The following is a 15,331-nucleotide window of genomic DNA, read 5'->3' as shown; positions in this document are numbered from 1 at the left end:
GCACCGAGTAAATGGAAGTGGCTGGCCCGGCTCTGTGTCTGAAGCCACCCCTCTCCCCGCATCTTCTCCCAGGGAATCACACCAGCCAGAGGCTGCTCCTCCCAGAGAGCGGGTGGCCTGGAGGCGGGAAGGCCCTGATAAGGCTGGTGTTAAATGGCAGCTGCTGGGCTCTTGATTTTGTCATGGGGAGAGACTGGGGACTGGACTAGCAGGAACTTCCTGCAGCCTTGGGGACAAGGGACTCCTTGAGGAGCTGGGGGTGGGGGACAGGCCCGGAGTAGGCTGGGCCTCTGGTGCTGGTTGGAGTTGGGGTGTGGGCCATGGGGTGGAGGTGGGGGTGGTGCAGGCAGGACAGGTAGAGGAGCTTGATGACTGAAGAGACTGGGAGAAGGAGGCGGGCACTGCAGGCGCCCAGGCGGGCCAGGCCCTGTCTCCTGCACCACGGGGTGTCCACCAGGCTGGCCCCGGCCTGACGGGGCTCTCCTTCTGCTCTTCTCCGCAGACTCAGACCCAGCGGCCTCCCTGCCCCAGACACAGTAAGTGAGCCTCCTTCCTTTTTTGGGGCGGGGGGGGGCTGGAAAAAGAGGGAGACTGGGCAGGTGGTGTGGGTAAGGGTGGGGCTGCAGCCAGGATGGCTCAGGGCAGGTCTTTGCTTGGGAGGAACGCAGTTCCAGATCCCCGAGCCCCAAGGGAAGAGGTCAGGCCCTAAAACTCATGTTACTCCAAGCCCTGGCTCAGCCCCTCGCCAGTTAGCTGTGTGGCCTGCAGGAGTCATGTGAGTTCTCCGAATGTAAGTCTGTTCATGCACAAAATGGAAATAGCAAGTCCTCACCCCGTTGGGTCCGGCTGAGAATTAGCCGACTGTCTGGTATTCAGGCTGTTGTCTTGGCCATCGCCGTTTGTTTTGCCAATACTGGTCTCATTCCTGTGGCTGTTGTCAGGGACTCTGTCCTCCAGCTGCGGGCCTGCCAGGGCGAGAGCAGCCTAATGGTTAAAAGCCTGGATTTGGGGGTGACTGCCTGGGTCTGACTCGGGCCCTGGCTGTGAGCCCTTGTGCAAGTCCCTGTCCTCTGGGCTCTGGTTTTCTCATCTGTCACATGGGCACTGCTTCCCTCTGAGAGGAGCATATTGTTCCGCAAGAGGCCCAGCAGCGCAGCGGGCACCTGGTCACGGCGGCTCCTTTTCCTCCCCTTCCCTCTGGGGTCTCGGGCAAGTCAGCTCTGAGTTACACAGCGCAGTTGCAGGTGGGGGCTGTGGAAGCTGAGGCCTCTCTCAGCCTCTCAGAGCTTCACTCACTGCGGCTTACTGCTGGGGTCATGGTGTGTAGGGGGTCCCCTTCTAAGGGAAGAGTGAGTGGGTTTTGGCCAGGGGCAGCCACCCTGGGGGGGAGGGATGGTTGAGACTCCCCTTTGTCTTCCAGGTGGGAGTGTGGGGGGCGGGGGTGACTAGTTCTGAGGCAGGTGTGGCCTCGCTGGAGGCCTCAGAGATGCAGATGTGTCTCTGGGCCCCCAGAGCGAAAGGCAGTCCTGGATTCAAATCTCGGTCAGCACAAGGTCTTGTATGTGCTCATTTGTCACAGCGGGAGTGGGCGGACCCTGTGTAATTAAGGCCTCACGTGGGAGCTGGCTGCTCCTCCCTGATTAGGGGCCTGAAATGAATCAGCATTTCATCAGCTGGGGAGTTCTGGGGTGGCTGTGACCCCAGATGACAGCCCTCCAGGTGGGCTGGGAGCGAAGCTGCCTGGAAACTCAGTCTGGTGGGGGAGGCAGACACTTCGCAGTGGGACAGAGGAGGGGGCCCAGGGAACTGCGACCCTGGCCCGAGGGAAGCCAGGGGGGGATCTGAGCAAGTGAGCGTGAATTCACTGGTGGGACAGGGAAGGCGGGAGGAGCGTCCACATGGAGGAAGCTCCTGGGCAGAGGCAGGGCTGTGAGCAGTGAGCATCTTGGTTCAGAGACCCCCTCCCTGACCTTGGGGTCAGGAGCACAGCAGCCTGGCCTGCCTGCTCTCTGTGTGCCCTGGAGTCCTGATCGTGTGTCTGGCTGGTGCCGGGTGCCCCACTGAGCTAACCCGGTGGTTCTCAGAGCTGCTGCCTAGTGCGTTGTTTTCCCCAGCCCACTGGTCAGGACACCTCGGGGTGCGCCAGGCGTTTCTGAAAGACAGGCCCAGACCACCTGCCACTCCGCAGCCCACCCCTTGCCCTGGAGCAGCCCCGCCCCCTTGCACACCATCTCCAGGAGGCGCCAGGGCCAGAGCTCTGGAGGTTCAGGCCTCACTAGCGGGGTGGGGTGGCTTCGGGCTGCCTGTGAACCCCACTGAGCCCCAGTTTTCCCGTGAATAAGGTGGAAATGATAGTACCCACTTGCAAGCATCCTGAGGACTAAGTGAGATGGATTGTGGGAAGCACGAAATATACACGTCGTGTTTGCTTCTGTTCCCACCTCCTGTCCAGTTCGGATGATTCCGGCGCCGTGGGGCTGGAGGGGCAGAGAGGGTGTGCTTGGTGCCCTGGACTCCTGGGCCGGAGTCTCACCCACGACAGGCACGGATAAAGCTCACGCGTGGGTGCCCTTCTGGGGACTGACATTCATGGGACGTGAGACCCCGCGAGCACTGATCACAGTGGGTGTCGCGAGAGGCCTCCATCCCAGCCTCTTAACTGTGCAAATGGGGAGGCTGGGGGCAGGGGGGGGTTTGCCCAAGATGCTGGCGGCCTCCTGACTCCTTGTTCAGTGCTCTCCACCCTTCTCTTAGCTTCATTTCCTCCCTCCCAGGCCTTCGTTTCCTTCTGTTCCAGCTCCTTCCCTGGGCGGTGATTTTCCACTGGGAGTCCTCTGGGAGGTGAATCCGTCCAGACCGAGTTCCTCCTCCCTGTTACCCAAGAGAAAGGGAAAAAAAATAAATCTTGGATTTTAAAAAATGCTTCCCTGAAGGTAGTCACGAAGCAAACACGGCTTTGACAAAACAAATCTTCGCGTGCAGGACGTTTCACCTCCTGTTGCTGCATTTCCTCTGAGGCCCCTGCCCCAGGTTTGGAAATGGCCTTGGGCTTTGCCTGGCTGCCCACCTGGCCTCAGAGAAGCTCCTGGCAGTACAGTCAGAGTAACCGCCCAGGCCCGGACAGAGCCGCAGCCTCAAAGTGACCTCCTGCCCACCAGGGCCTCGGCGGCGGGGAGACAGGTGCGTCCTCATCCCCGCTGCCCGGCTGGGGGCAGGAGCGTGGTGGGTGAAGTGCGGGCCTGGGAGCTCAGGTTCAGAGCCACAGAGCTGGCTTCAAGTCTTGGTCTGGGTCACTAGCAAGTGGCTTCCCGTCCCGAGCTGCACTTTCTTAATCGATAAAACGGGGATAATAAATCTACTTTCTTGCAGGGCTCTGTGAGGCAAACGTAAGTTAATATTTATCCGGCGCTTCGTCTGGCCGGCTTCTGCTGGCTGCTCCAAACGTATTTGCTGTTGTTATTCTGGGTCCTGGTTTAGATATGGTTTTAGAGGGAGCTGCTTGGGCTCTGCCCCCTGGGAATCGGACAGACCTGGGTTTGATCTGGCTCTCCTCCCTCAGCTACCCCACCTCTAGGAGTCCGCACAGGGGAGGGACTGCGCCTGCCAGGCGGGCAGTTGCAAGGACCAGAGAGGCTGAGTGGGAATCCAGGCCCAGGGCTGATGGGTCTGTCCGTGGCTTTGAGGCCCATGGACTTCCTGGTCCGTTTGCCTGCTTGGCTGGCTTGCCCAGAGGAGGAATGAGGCGTCTATGGGGTAAACAGAGCTGCTGGCACTGCTGGGGGTGTGTTACCCCGAGGTCAGTGGAGTGAGGTTTAGGGTTGGGCTACCCTACTCAACCTCCCCAGGAGTGAGGGGGGCGGGGATTCCATCTGTCTTGCTGCTGTGTTAAAGCAACCTTCCAAGTGCTCAGCTAACTGGTCGCACTTTTTCTTCCCTTAACAGACACATCTATTACCAGGTGGTAGTGGTAGTAGTAGTAGTAGTAGTAATAATAATAATAAGCATAGAAAATAATAACAGTGATAATAATGATCCTGTTTACCGTGTACCAGGCACTGAGCTAAACACCCAGGCCCATGTACTCCTCCCGGCTGTAGAAAGTGGACACTCATTGCCTGCATCACAGGTGGGGAAACACGGTCAGGGAAGTTAGGTGGCCAACGTTACACAGAGATAGTATGTGTTCATTCAGAGCAGCGACTAGAACCGGGGCCTCTCCGCCTGGAGGCCAGGTGTTTGCCACCAACTACCCGCCAGGGATGCGCTGGGCGCTCCAGGTGCAAGCCCAGAGCCTCAGCCTTTGGCTCCTGGTGGGGGGTGCGGCTGGCTCCATATGAATGACCTGATTGTTTGTGTGTTTATTGGAGTAAGAACTTTGCCTGCGAACAGATGCCCTCTAGCTCTTGGGAGAGTCATTTCTGAGCAGTCGGATGTTGGGGGGTGGGGCAGCTGTGGAGCCAAGCAGAGTGGGCTCAGTACTGCCAGGGAGTGATTCTGGGGGAGTCCCCTTCTCTGATAGGGGAGCAGAGTAAAAGCAGCCCTGCCCCTCTCGCCCACACTGAGGTCTCGTGATGGTAGAGGGGTGAGGAAGTGTCCCCCACCTGCAGGCCAGCCCCACGGGGGCAGCTGGCTGCTGTGTCCTCATCCTCATGGCATGGCATGGTGCCAGGCACAGACGCCAGCCGAGGACATCCCTGCCGAATGAATGGTGGGTACCGAGGGATAGAAGGATGGGCGAGTGGGGTCCGAAAGGTGACTTTCAGAAGGCTTTGGCGGTATAGTGGTGAGCATAGCTGCCTTCCAAAAGGTGACTTTCAGCGTCTCCATCCATGAAAGCGAACAGGCCATGAACAGCGTGGACATGGGATCTCTGAACCTGGGTTCTGACTCCGGCAGCCCACGCGGGCAGAAGCCAGCAGGGATGGGGCGGGGGGCATTAGAGGGGCCCGAGGCCACACCCTCAGGTCCCCGATCCTGCTGATGCTGAGGTGTCGGCTGCCACTTACTGAGGGCTGCCTGCATGTGTGTCACCTCCTGGGCACCGCAGCCCTGGAGACAGGCCACGGATCACTTCCCTTTTGTAGATTAGGAGCTGAGGCTTAGAGAGTTGAAGTGGTTTCCCACGATCTGGTCGGGCTGGTGGATGGCAGGGCTGGAGCTCCATCTGCCTGACCTGCAGCCAGTGCGCTCACACCAGCCCGAGCTCTCGCTGGAGGAGCCACGGGGGGAGCCGTGGCCAAAAGAGCGGCCCTGGGCACCCAGTGGTCGCCGCTTCCTGTGTTCTCATGGCTGCAGGCTGCACCTCGTACCCCTCACTCCGTGCACTGCGTGTGGACTCCGGCCTCTTGGCTTTTCCGGCCCCGTTACTGCCATCCCAGAGGGGCCCCTGCAGCCTCAGCGTTTCCTGTTGGCTCAGGCCTTTGGCTCCTGGCCAGCTGTAGGGACTCACGGTGGCCCCCTGGAGGTATCAGCCCTGCCTCTTCCTGGGTTTATCCAGACAAGATGGGCCGTGCTGCCCACTGGCCAGCACCTCTCACGTGGACCCGGATCCCGAGGGAGGCAGCGGGGCAGCTGGATTCCTGGACAGGCCCTGGAGACCATCCTCCCCAGGCGTGTCAGGTGCTGACAGGGTCAGGCCAAGAGGAGGCCAGGCTCAGGGAAGCGGCATTTGAACAGAATGGAATCAGGCCGGACTGTCCGCCTGCAGCCTGGCCTGTGGGCGGGGAGCAGGGGGAGCAGTGAGACGAGGCCTGAGTGGCCCCCAGCCCCTGAGGAAATTCTCCCCGGGGAGGTCAGTCGTGGAGGTATCACTCAAGGCTTCCCCAGTTGCTGCAGACCCGGTCCGAGTTGTTTGGAACCCTGGGCTTGGCCTTAAACTTGCCATTTCCCCAAATCCCAGGTATTCACAGCCTTTTGTATCCTCCTGTCCTGCAGGGTCCATGTGGGCAGTGGAGTCCCTCCTGGGCGGGTTATGGGGCCCCCCTTTCCATCGAAGACCCTCTCTGGCCCCTCGCCCCTAAGGTGGAGAAGCTGTATTTGGGTGTTTTTCTGTTTCCCACCCCGGTTAAATGGGTTCCCGCATCGGAGCGATGGCCTTTGGATCATGGACCCTTTGAGGACCCAGGATAAAAGCCGCGCTGTCTCTCCCCTGAACAGGGCACACCTTTGTGACACTGAGGGCTCTTTCAGGAATCTCGTGAGGCCCATGCCTGGGGTCCCTGTAGCAGCAGGACTCCGCCTTCTCCAGCTTGTATCCCGGTGCCCGGCACAGCACAGTGCCATCCTAGTAGCTGGCATCTGCATGGGCTCTACAGTTCAGTGGCCATTCCCGGCACGTCTCCTTTTGGCTCTCATGACGGTGGTAGGCGGAGTAATGTGCCCCTATCCCTCCTCGAAGAGGTCCATGGTCTGATCTCCGGAGCCTGTGAAATGGTATCTGACATGGCAAAGCGACTGTCCAGATGGGATTACGTTAAGGGTCTTGTGATGGGGAGGTTTTCCTGGATTGTCCTGGTTAACGCAATGGAATCCCAGGGTCCTTGTAAGAGGGAGGCCAGAGGTCAGAGTCGGAGAGAGACCCAGAGATGCCTTGCTCTTGACCTCGAGGAGGGGCCCACAGGCCGAGGGCTCCAGGGGCTGGGAAAGGACAAGGGATGGATTCTGCCCTGGAGCCCCAGTGGGAGCAGGGCATGGGCAACGCCTCGCTTTTCGTCGGGGGAAACCCATGCTGGACTTGGGACCTCCAGGACTGTAGGATACTGCATTCGTGTCCTTTAAGTCACTTAGCTTGTGGTGATTTGTCACAGCAGCCGTAGGAGACGAACACCACCACCCTGGAAAGAGGGGATTATTAGGGGCCCGTTGTGCAGACCCAGGGAGGTCCAGGGGGCTGGGCAGGCAGGTGGTAGCACTGCGCCCAACGCCTGAGGGCAGGGTCTCTGTTTGCTCTTTGTCTGCAGACCCTGCCCACCCAGGACCGTGCTGGGCTGTCCTGGGCCATATTCTGCTGGCCGGTGTCCTCCCTGCCCTTGACCTCCAACCTCCGTCCTTTATGCACATCTTTGCTGAGCACTCGATGTGGCAGGCTCTGCAGCGACCCAGGCGGACGGTCCCTGCCCTGGGGGCGGGGCCAGCATTCTGTGCAGGGCTAGTTATCTTCACATGCCCGGGTGTGTGGCTGCATGTGATCAGCACTTATTATTCGCCAGGCCCTGTCCTCAGGGCGTTATCTGCCTTATCTCACGAATCCTCTCACAGGCTCTCACAGGCCCTGTCACAATCCCCGCTTTACATGTGTGGACACAGGCGCAGAGAGGACTGTCATCAGCCTGAGGTCCTGGGGCTGAGATGAGGCAGAGCCCGGGCGGCTTCCAGAACCAGTATTCCAGCCCTCTGCCCCGTGTCTCCCACAGAGATCAGGTTCGGGCCCCACCCGCCCTACATCTCAGCTCCGTGACCCAGGCAGGACCCTCTGTTGCCTCATCAGCGACGTTGTTCCCTCTCGGTGAAGTGGAACAGTAGGCCCACCTGACGAAGCCTTTGGGAGGATGAGATGAGATGTCAGAACAGGTGCTCAGTCCGTGAGCTGCTCCTTTTCTAAAAAAAATATTTTTCCCTTTATTTTTAGAGAGAGATGAAGGGAGAGGGATAGAGAGATAGAAACATTGATGAGTGAGAGAAACATCATCGATTGGCTGCCTCCTGCATGTGCTCAGTCCGTGAGCTGCTCCTTTTCTAAAAAAAAACATTTTTCCCTTTATTTTTAGAGAGAGAGGAAGGGAGAGGGATAGAGAGATAGAAACATTGATGAGTGAGAGAAACATCATCGATTGGCTGCCTCCTGCATGCTCCCTACTGGGGATTGACCCCACAACCTGGGCATGTGCCCTGACCAGGACTCAAACCAGTGACCTTTTGGTTCCTGGGTTGACGCTCAACCACTGAGCCACACCGGCTGGGAGAGCTGCTCTTTATCCCTGTCCCCAAAGGATGCAGGTCTGTTTTGGGCAGACTAAGGTAGAAGGGACCCACGTTGGCCAGTGCATTAGCTTAGATGTGTTTTCTCTCTCTCTCTTTTTTCTTCTTACTAATAGTTATACATGTTTATTGTAGAAAAGTTGGAAAGTACAGAAAATGATAGACTAAAAGCAAGCTTTAATTCCGCGCTGTGTGTTTCCGTCCGGCTGCGTTGCCCTGCGCATATACAAGTGTACATACATTTATTTATAGAACTGTGGTTTTATGACACATACTGTTTCATGGCTCTCTTCGTGGGCTAATTACAGAGCGTGAGCATTTTCCCAGGGGAACCTGTGTTCATCTTCAAAACCCCACGTGGTCCTAGATAAGTTATTGCTGGGGGTGCAGTGCCTGTCCAAGTTCTGACCGCCGAGCCGGGGCCCTCGATTTGTCAGGGGGGGAAGGTGTGTGCACACAGAGCAGGAGGCCAGGGCAGCCTCCTGGGTTGCAGTGGTTCCCCGGGGGGCCTTGGTGCTCACTCCCCATTGGAGACTGTGTCAGGAATATCACATGAGGGGCCACTTTTAAGATTTCCCCTGGGGGCTCCTCACCACTCCTACTTATTGAGTCAGTGGATGTGTGACTGTGTGTGAGGTGACACAGGACAAGCAGACTGGGTCCTGGAATCTTCTGTGTCTGAGAGGTGGCTGGCCGCAGCGTGAGGAGGGGACTGCATGCAGGGACCCTGTCACTGGAGGAGGGCGGGGCGGGGGGGGGGATGGGAAGTGGCACACCAGGAAGGTTTCACGTGTGCCAGACCCTGTGCTAAGTGTTTCACATGCCTCCTTTATTTACTCCTTAGACCAGTGGTCGGTGAACTGCGGCTCGCGAGCCACATGTGGCTCTTTGGCCTCTTGAGTGTGGCTCTTCCACAAAATACCACATGCGGGCGCGCACGTACAGTGCAATTGAAACTTCGTGGCCCATGCGCAGAAGTCGGGATTTTGTGGAAGAGCCACACTCAAGGGGCCAAAGAGCTGCATGTGGCTCACGAGCCGCAGTTTGCCCACCACTGCCTTAGACGAACCCTAAGAGGGAGGTACTGTAGCCCCATTTCACAGCTATGGAAACGGAGGCACAGAGAGGCACTTCCCCTGCCTTAGCTCATCTAATCTGCACAGTAGGAGGTAGAGTGGATTATTCGCTTTGTGCTACAGCAGCTCCCAGACACCCAGTGACGGTCCCTCTGCGCGGGGCCCAGTGGCAGAGCTGTGGTTTTATCCTGGTCTGTTTGCTCCAGAATGTTTTCTTCACACTTCTCAAGTCCTGGTTTTCGGCTCTGGCTGCACATTGGACCCAGCAATGCCTGGGCCCCTCTGGACCAGCGGGTCAGAACCGCCGGGGCAGGGGCCCGGAGAACTGCATTGGGCAGCTGTTTGAATCATCCCAGCAGATGATCTTTTAGGCCCCTCTTGCTTTCACATGTTACAGGAACTAGAAAGTGGCCAGAGCTGAAAAGAAATCCGGCAACGGGATTAGTCTGGGCTCAGCGTTTTTGCCTTTCTTTTGCGTGTCTTGGATTGGGGGATGGTGGGGAATGCCTAGAGGGGTGGCGATGCCCTGGGAGGCTCTGCCCCCGGCCAGCCGGCCCTCGTCACAGCCTGCTGGGTGCTGCAGATTTGGTTTTGCTGGAGGCCTTATAAGGCAAAGGCTATTCTGGTCCTTTCTATTCGCCAAAGGTGGAATTCTTCCCCTTTCCCATTAGTCCTACCTTGTCCTGGAAAAGGCCCCAGAGATGCCCTGTGTGTGGGGGCCCAGCTAGGAATCCTCAGACCGTTTGGTTTGGGGGTCTTCTCCTTGACCCCGCGCTCTGCAGACTCTGGGGAGGGACCTGTGGAATCTGTTGTCATTGAGGTTCTCTGAGAACCTGGGGCCTGTGCCTGCAGCAGCACAGGTCCGGCACTGCCATTCTCAGCAGTGGGGCTTAAAATCTATAATGATCAAAGTGTAATATGCTAATTAGACCATATGTCCTTCTGGACGAAGCCCAGGCTGCAAGGGAAGCCCGGGTCCCAGGTGCCTTCCAAGTTCTGGGTGCTTCCCGGCGGCCAGAGGGAGGGAAGCCGGTGCTGGCTGCACAACTATCAATATACTAAAAGCCACTGAAATTGTAACTTTCTATTTTATTTTTTTAATGTCTTTTATTAATTTTAGAGAGAGAGGTAGAGAGATAGAAACATCTATGATGAGAATCATTGATCGGCTGCCCCCGTCACGCCCCACACTGGGGATCGAGCCCGCAACCCTGGCATATGCCCTGTCTGGGAATGGAACCATGACCTCCTGGTTCATAGGTCGATGCTCAACCACGGAGCCACGCTGGCTGGGTAGCAGTGGGGCTTCTTATCGTAAAATAGGCTGAGAGACATCGATCACCATTGAGTGTCCACTATGCTGACGGAATGGGGCCACCAGGGCAGAGTAGGTCCCTGGTGTCGCAGTTCACTCTCCCCCCTCTTGTCCCAGGCTTGCTCCTGGAGAGAGAGGGGGCAGGCTCCGAAAGTGCCCCGAGCTCCGTGATGGCCTTCTGGTGTACTCGACCAAAGTCTGGTCCGTGAATTTGCACCTGGGCGAGGTCCTTTGTCTGTCCCCTGCTTCCTCTTCCCCCCTGAGCCTCTCCTCGGATCCTCCCCATGGACCTGCTCCTTTCCTTCATATCCGGTGGCAGGGCCCCCTGGCATGGCTGCCGTCACCCTAGCCAGCCTTGCTCTCTAGGCGCAGAGAGGCAGCAGAGGTGCAGGGAGCTCAGATAAGGGTGAGCTAATTGGCCACTTACTGCTTTTTATGGCCCCTTTACTCTCTGGGGAATCCCCAGCAGGAGTGTTTGCTTACAGGGAGAAGTAGACTTCCTTCCTGCCGGGCAGCAGCTGGGAGAGGTTGCTCCCGGGTTGGTGCAGGGTGGGCCAGTGGCTTTGGCAGGGAGGGAGGAGGCGCCCCAGGCTCATTTTTTGCCATGCCTCCTCTCCCCTTGCCTGCGAGGCCCCTTCCTCCATATCTGCCCAGGGAATGTAAGCAGAGCTGGTGTCAGAGCAAGGCTGCGGGCAGATCACAGCTCTGTCACTTGCTGGCCAGGTGACCTGGAGCGAGGTACTTGCCAATCTCGAACCTCACTTTCCTCATCTGTGAAATGGTCATAATAAGACATGCACTCGTCCTCAAGCATTTGACATCTCCTGGCACAGAGTAGATACCAACAAAGGACAGGGCGGGGATGGGGGGTGGCCTCCCGCAAGCCTAGGAATCCTGTCCACCCACAGGCACCGGCCTCTTCTCTCCCGTGGGGCTCCCAGGCTCTGCTTGCCTCAGCCGTGGAGGCAGGTCCGTGTGTGGGGGCGCTCAGTGCTTTCCCGGCCTTAGCTCATTTAATGAGTGGGCATGAAGGTGACTTCTCTGTGCTGTGTGACCCCCACTCCTCAGCCCAGAAAGCCAGGACCTGGGTTGTCTGCTCAATGGAAATGAGCCCAGATTAGCTTCTTCAGTAGAGCAGGTGGCTTAGATCTGAATTGTCTTGTATGGTGGCCACAAGCCACAGGCGGCTATTTCAAATTAAATTAAAGTTAAAAATTAAGTTCACCGTGTTTTTGATAATGTGCAACCAAGAGGCTCATGTTTTCAGCCCCACCTGACTTTTGGGGTGTCATAAAGTATTTCCCAAGCCCCCCTACAGCTGCCTGATCACACCCCAAAATACCTACCAACCCTGCTCTCTCTTGATGCCACCTTTAGGGTTTACCCTGGGCCTCCTCAGCTCTTCTCTGGTTGAGCTGCACTGCAGCCTAGGAGCTGGGTGGTATGATTCATGTCCAGTATTTTTGTTGTAGCATCTTTGTCATAGACACATAACGAATTGGCCGTAAGGCAGTTTTTCCATAAAAGAGATAAAATCATGACAAATAAGAGGGACATTAAAAATGAATAACAAATTAAAAAGGCTACTGTGTGCCCTGGCTGGTGTGGTTCAGTTGGTGGGTGTCGTCTCATGCACCAAAAGGTTGCACATGCCCAGGTCGTGGGCTTGATCTCCAGTAGGGAGTGTGCAGGAGGCAGCTGATTGATGTTCTGCTCTGACATTGATTTTTTCTCTCTCTCCCCCACATCCCACCTCTCTCTCTGTCTAAAAATCAACAACAAAAAAGTTACTGTGAAATACAAACTATTTGAATGCATTTAAAATGTGTTTAGATTTATGGCAATCCTGTCCAAATGACTGGTTTTACTTTGTGGATTGTACCTAGGCACTTGTCTTCCTTCCATGGGAAACATGTGGGTTCCCCTTGCACCCTCAAAGAGAGGCCTCGGCCTCTCCCTCCTCCCAACGTAGTATGTTTCGAAATAAACAACCAACTCTCCGGTAAATCGTCATCTGGAAGAAATGCTGACTATTTTAAGATCACCCCGTTTAACTGTTTTCTCCACCAGTTTGTCAACGGAGAAATGAAGCCAGACTGCCAACCAAGCTGATGGCACAAAACAGCAACCAATCAAACGTACCCTTTTTCATGGCAATACTGCCTTCTGGCCACTTAGTTATGCGGTGAAAATGCTCGTGGCAAAATGTCTAGCATGGAAGTACCAGGAGCCATGACGATTTCTTTTAGACGAAGACTGGAACTTGTGTTGTTGGCTATGCTGAGCGCACTCTCTCCTTCCTTTTGAAAAAAAAAAGTGATGGCTAAATGGTCTAGCAAGGCCCGGTGACCTTAGGTCACAGCGAATCTGTGATGTCAGTGAATATTTACGTGCACGTTCCCACCTCCAAGAGGTCTGATTGAATAGCACAGACTGTGCAGGCAGGCAGCCTGGGCATTAGACCCAGGTCCCGGTGATGCACCCAGTGACGCTGGCTAAGTCCTTAAGTCTCGTTGGGCCTCAGTTTCCCCATCTGTAGCACAAGGATGATACTATCTACCTCATAGGCCCTCTTGTGAAATGAGTGGCATCTGACAGGTGCGTCGTCATGGTCACGAATTGTCACCGTTAGTGCATCCACGCAAACTTTCCAGTGGATCCTGCCAAACTCTCCTGTTGACTCCGGCTGGAGTGGTTTGGTTCTGTCTGGGCATTTCGGAGCAGCTGGATCCAGCACCTTCAGAGACATCTCTTGTTTGAGCAGGTGGTGGCTCAGGGAAGCAGCTGGCAGGGATGGGGGCTCAGGCGGCGCCTTTCATTCTAGCACCCCTTACTGGTGTTGGAATTCCCCTCTTGGCATTGACTTCCTGCTGGGGTAAAGTCTTACCCCAGGACCGTGTCCCTCACCTCAGGGCAGCACTGCTGACTTCTGGCAGTGAGCTTTGAGCTGAGACTAGGTTCTCCAATGGGTGACTTAGACCTGCGTTGTCCTATGCAGTGGCCACTAGCCACACAGAGCAACTGAAAATAAAATTAAACTCCTTGGTCACATTAGTGCCACCAGCCACATCCCCAGTGCTCAGTAGCCACGTGAGGCTCATGGGACAGCACGGACTAGAGCATCTCCATTCTCCCAGCTGTCCGGGCTCTGTTATCTGAGACGCAGTCTTAAGGGCCCAGCTTTGGGCCCCGGCAAGTGGGTTCCCCGGCCTGGCTCTGCCCCTCATGGGCAGCATGATCTTGGGCAGGTTCCTCCGCCTGAGCCTGCAGAGCTGGGAGGGAGAAGGCAAAGGGCCACTCCCAGGAGGTGTGGCTCATTCTCCGCCCTCCTCCTCCTTGGACTGTCCTGGCCTTCATCTCCCCACCTGGCCTCGACTGAGGGCTGAGGGCTCCGGTACCGAGAAGTTCAAGTCAATTCTTGGCAACAGTGGCTGCTGTCTTGGGCAGTTGGAGGCCTCTCCCTTCTGGAATGGCAGATGTGGACTTTGTCTTTTGAGCAAACACACACACACACACACACACACACACACACACCACAAACAACTTTCACCTGGAATGGTTCCGGACTTACAGGAAAGCCGTAATGTAGCTCATGGAGCTCTGTGGCACACCCCTCACCCTGTTTTCTCGTTGCTAACTTCCTAGGTGAAGGCGGGACCTTTGTCAAAACCACAGAACCATTCCTTAAACTCCAGACTTGATCCGCCCATCTTTCTACTCGTGTCCTTTCTCTGTTCCAGGGCCCCCTCCAGGGTCCCAGGTTGCATGTAGTTGTCGCCGGCCTGTGCTGGGCTGGGATAGCTTCTCAGTCTTCTCTTGGTTTTTATGATCCCGACAGCCTTGAGGAGTGACGGGCGGGCATTCTGTGGAATGTCCCTCTGTCTGGGTCTGTCTGGCATTTTTCTCATGGTTGGACTGGGGTTATGGGTTAGGGCAGTGATGGCGAACCTTTTGAGCTCGGCGTGTCAGCCTTTTGAAAAACCCTAACTTAACTCTGGTGCCGTGTCACATAAAGAAATTTTTTGATCTTTGCAACCATAGTAAAACAAAGACTTATATTTTTGATATTTATTTTATATATTTAAGTGCCATTTAACAAAGAAAAATCAACCAAAAAAATGAGTTTGCCTGTCACCTCTGACATGCGTGTCATAGGTTCGCCATCACTGGGTTTGGGTAAGAAGACTGCAGAGGCAGGCACCCTTCTCGTGTTGTGCCACATCATGCCAGGGGTGCATGATGTCCGAGTGACAGCACTGCGGACGGTCACGTGCTCACTTGGTTCGGGTGGGCTCTGCTGCTTCCACACCCTTCCCCTTTGCGTGTCTGCTCCCGGGAAGCCAGTGGCTGAGCACAGCCCGTCCTCAGCTCTGTCGCTCAGGTGTGGTTGTGAACCTTTGCAAGTCCTCCTTTCTCCCAGGAGGTGGTCCCCAGCCCTGGCCTCCAGCTCCAGGTGGGAGAACAATGGGGAGAGGGAGGTTCCCCCTGAGCCTGCGCTGGAGGGAAGAAGGGTGCCCATCCCGGGGAGCACTGTGATCTTCATGCCCTTAAAGCCGCAGGCTGCCTTCTGAAGATGAGGAAGGGGCTGGTCCCCACCTCCAAAGCCTCCAGATTGATGGCCGTGGGGGCCAGAGGCTCCTGTCGTCAGCCCGCCCTGCCCCTCACGTGCCCTGCTGTTTCGGTGAGGGGCTGCTGGAGGCTCCCAGAGCCAGCTTTCTCTGTCTCTCCTGCCATCAGCTCTGTCCCCTGCCCTCCCGGCTTACCGGCACTGTGTCTCGGCCCGCAGGGTGGCGGCTGTGGTGAGCAATGGAGATGCTGTGGACACAGCTTTGTCCGGGGTCCGGCGCTCCAGCTGGAAGCGGAAGAGTTCCCGTCGAAGTAAGTCCCCCACCCCCCAATTCAGGTCTTAGCTGTTGGGGGGTGGGGTGGGGTGGTTCTAGGATAACCTGAGAGTGGCGGGGGG

At 56.5% G+C, this 15,331-nt stretch overlaps 1 protein-coding gene across 1 annotated transcript in view; it reads left to right on the top strand.

The window, feature by feature from the left end:
• Positions 1–15,331, top strand: part of ARHGEF10L (Rho guanine nucleotide exchange factor 10 like) — a 118,157-nt gene that overhangs the window by 5,294 nt on the left and 97,532 nt on the right. The window contains exons 4-5 of the mRNA XM_015565849.1: positions 503–536; positions 15,155–15,246. Coding sequence (XP_015421335.1) covers positions 503–536; positions 15,155–15,246 — 126 coding nt within the window. The remainder of the gene's footprint in view (positions 1–502; positions 537–15,154; positions 15,247–15,331) is intronic.

This window comes from Myotis davidii, unplaced genomic scaffold (genome assembly GCF_000327345.1).
Source record: "Myotis davidii unplaced genomic scaffold, ASM32734v1 scaffold299, whole genome shotgun sequence".
In the NCBI taxonomy this organism is placed as follows: domain Eukaryota; kingdom Metazoa; phylum Chordata; class Mammalia; order Chiroptera; family Vespertilionidae; genus Myotis; species Myotis davidii.
Note: the sequence above shows the minus strand (reverse complement) of the source record. Positions and strands in the feature narration are given on the sequence as shown.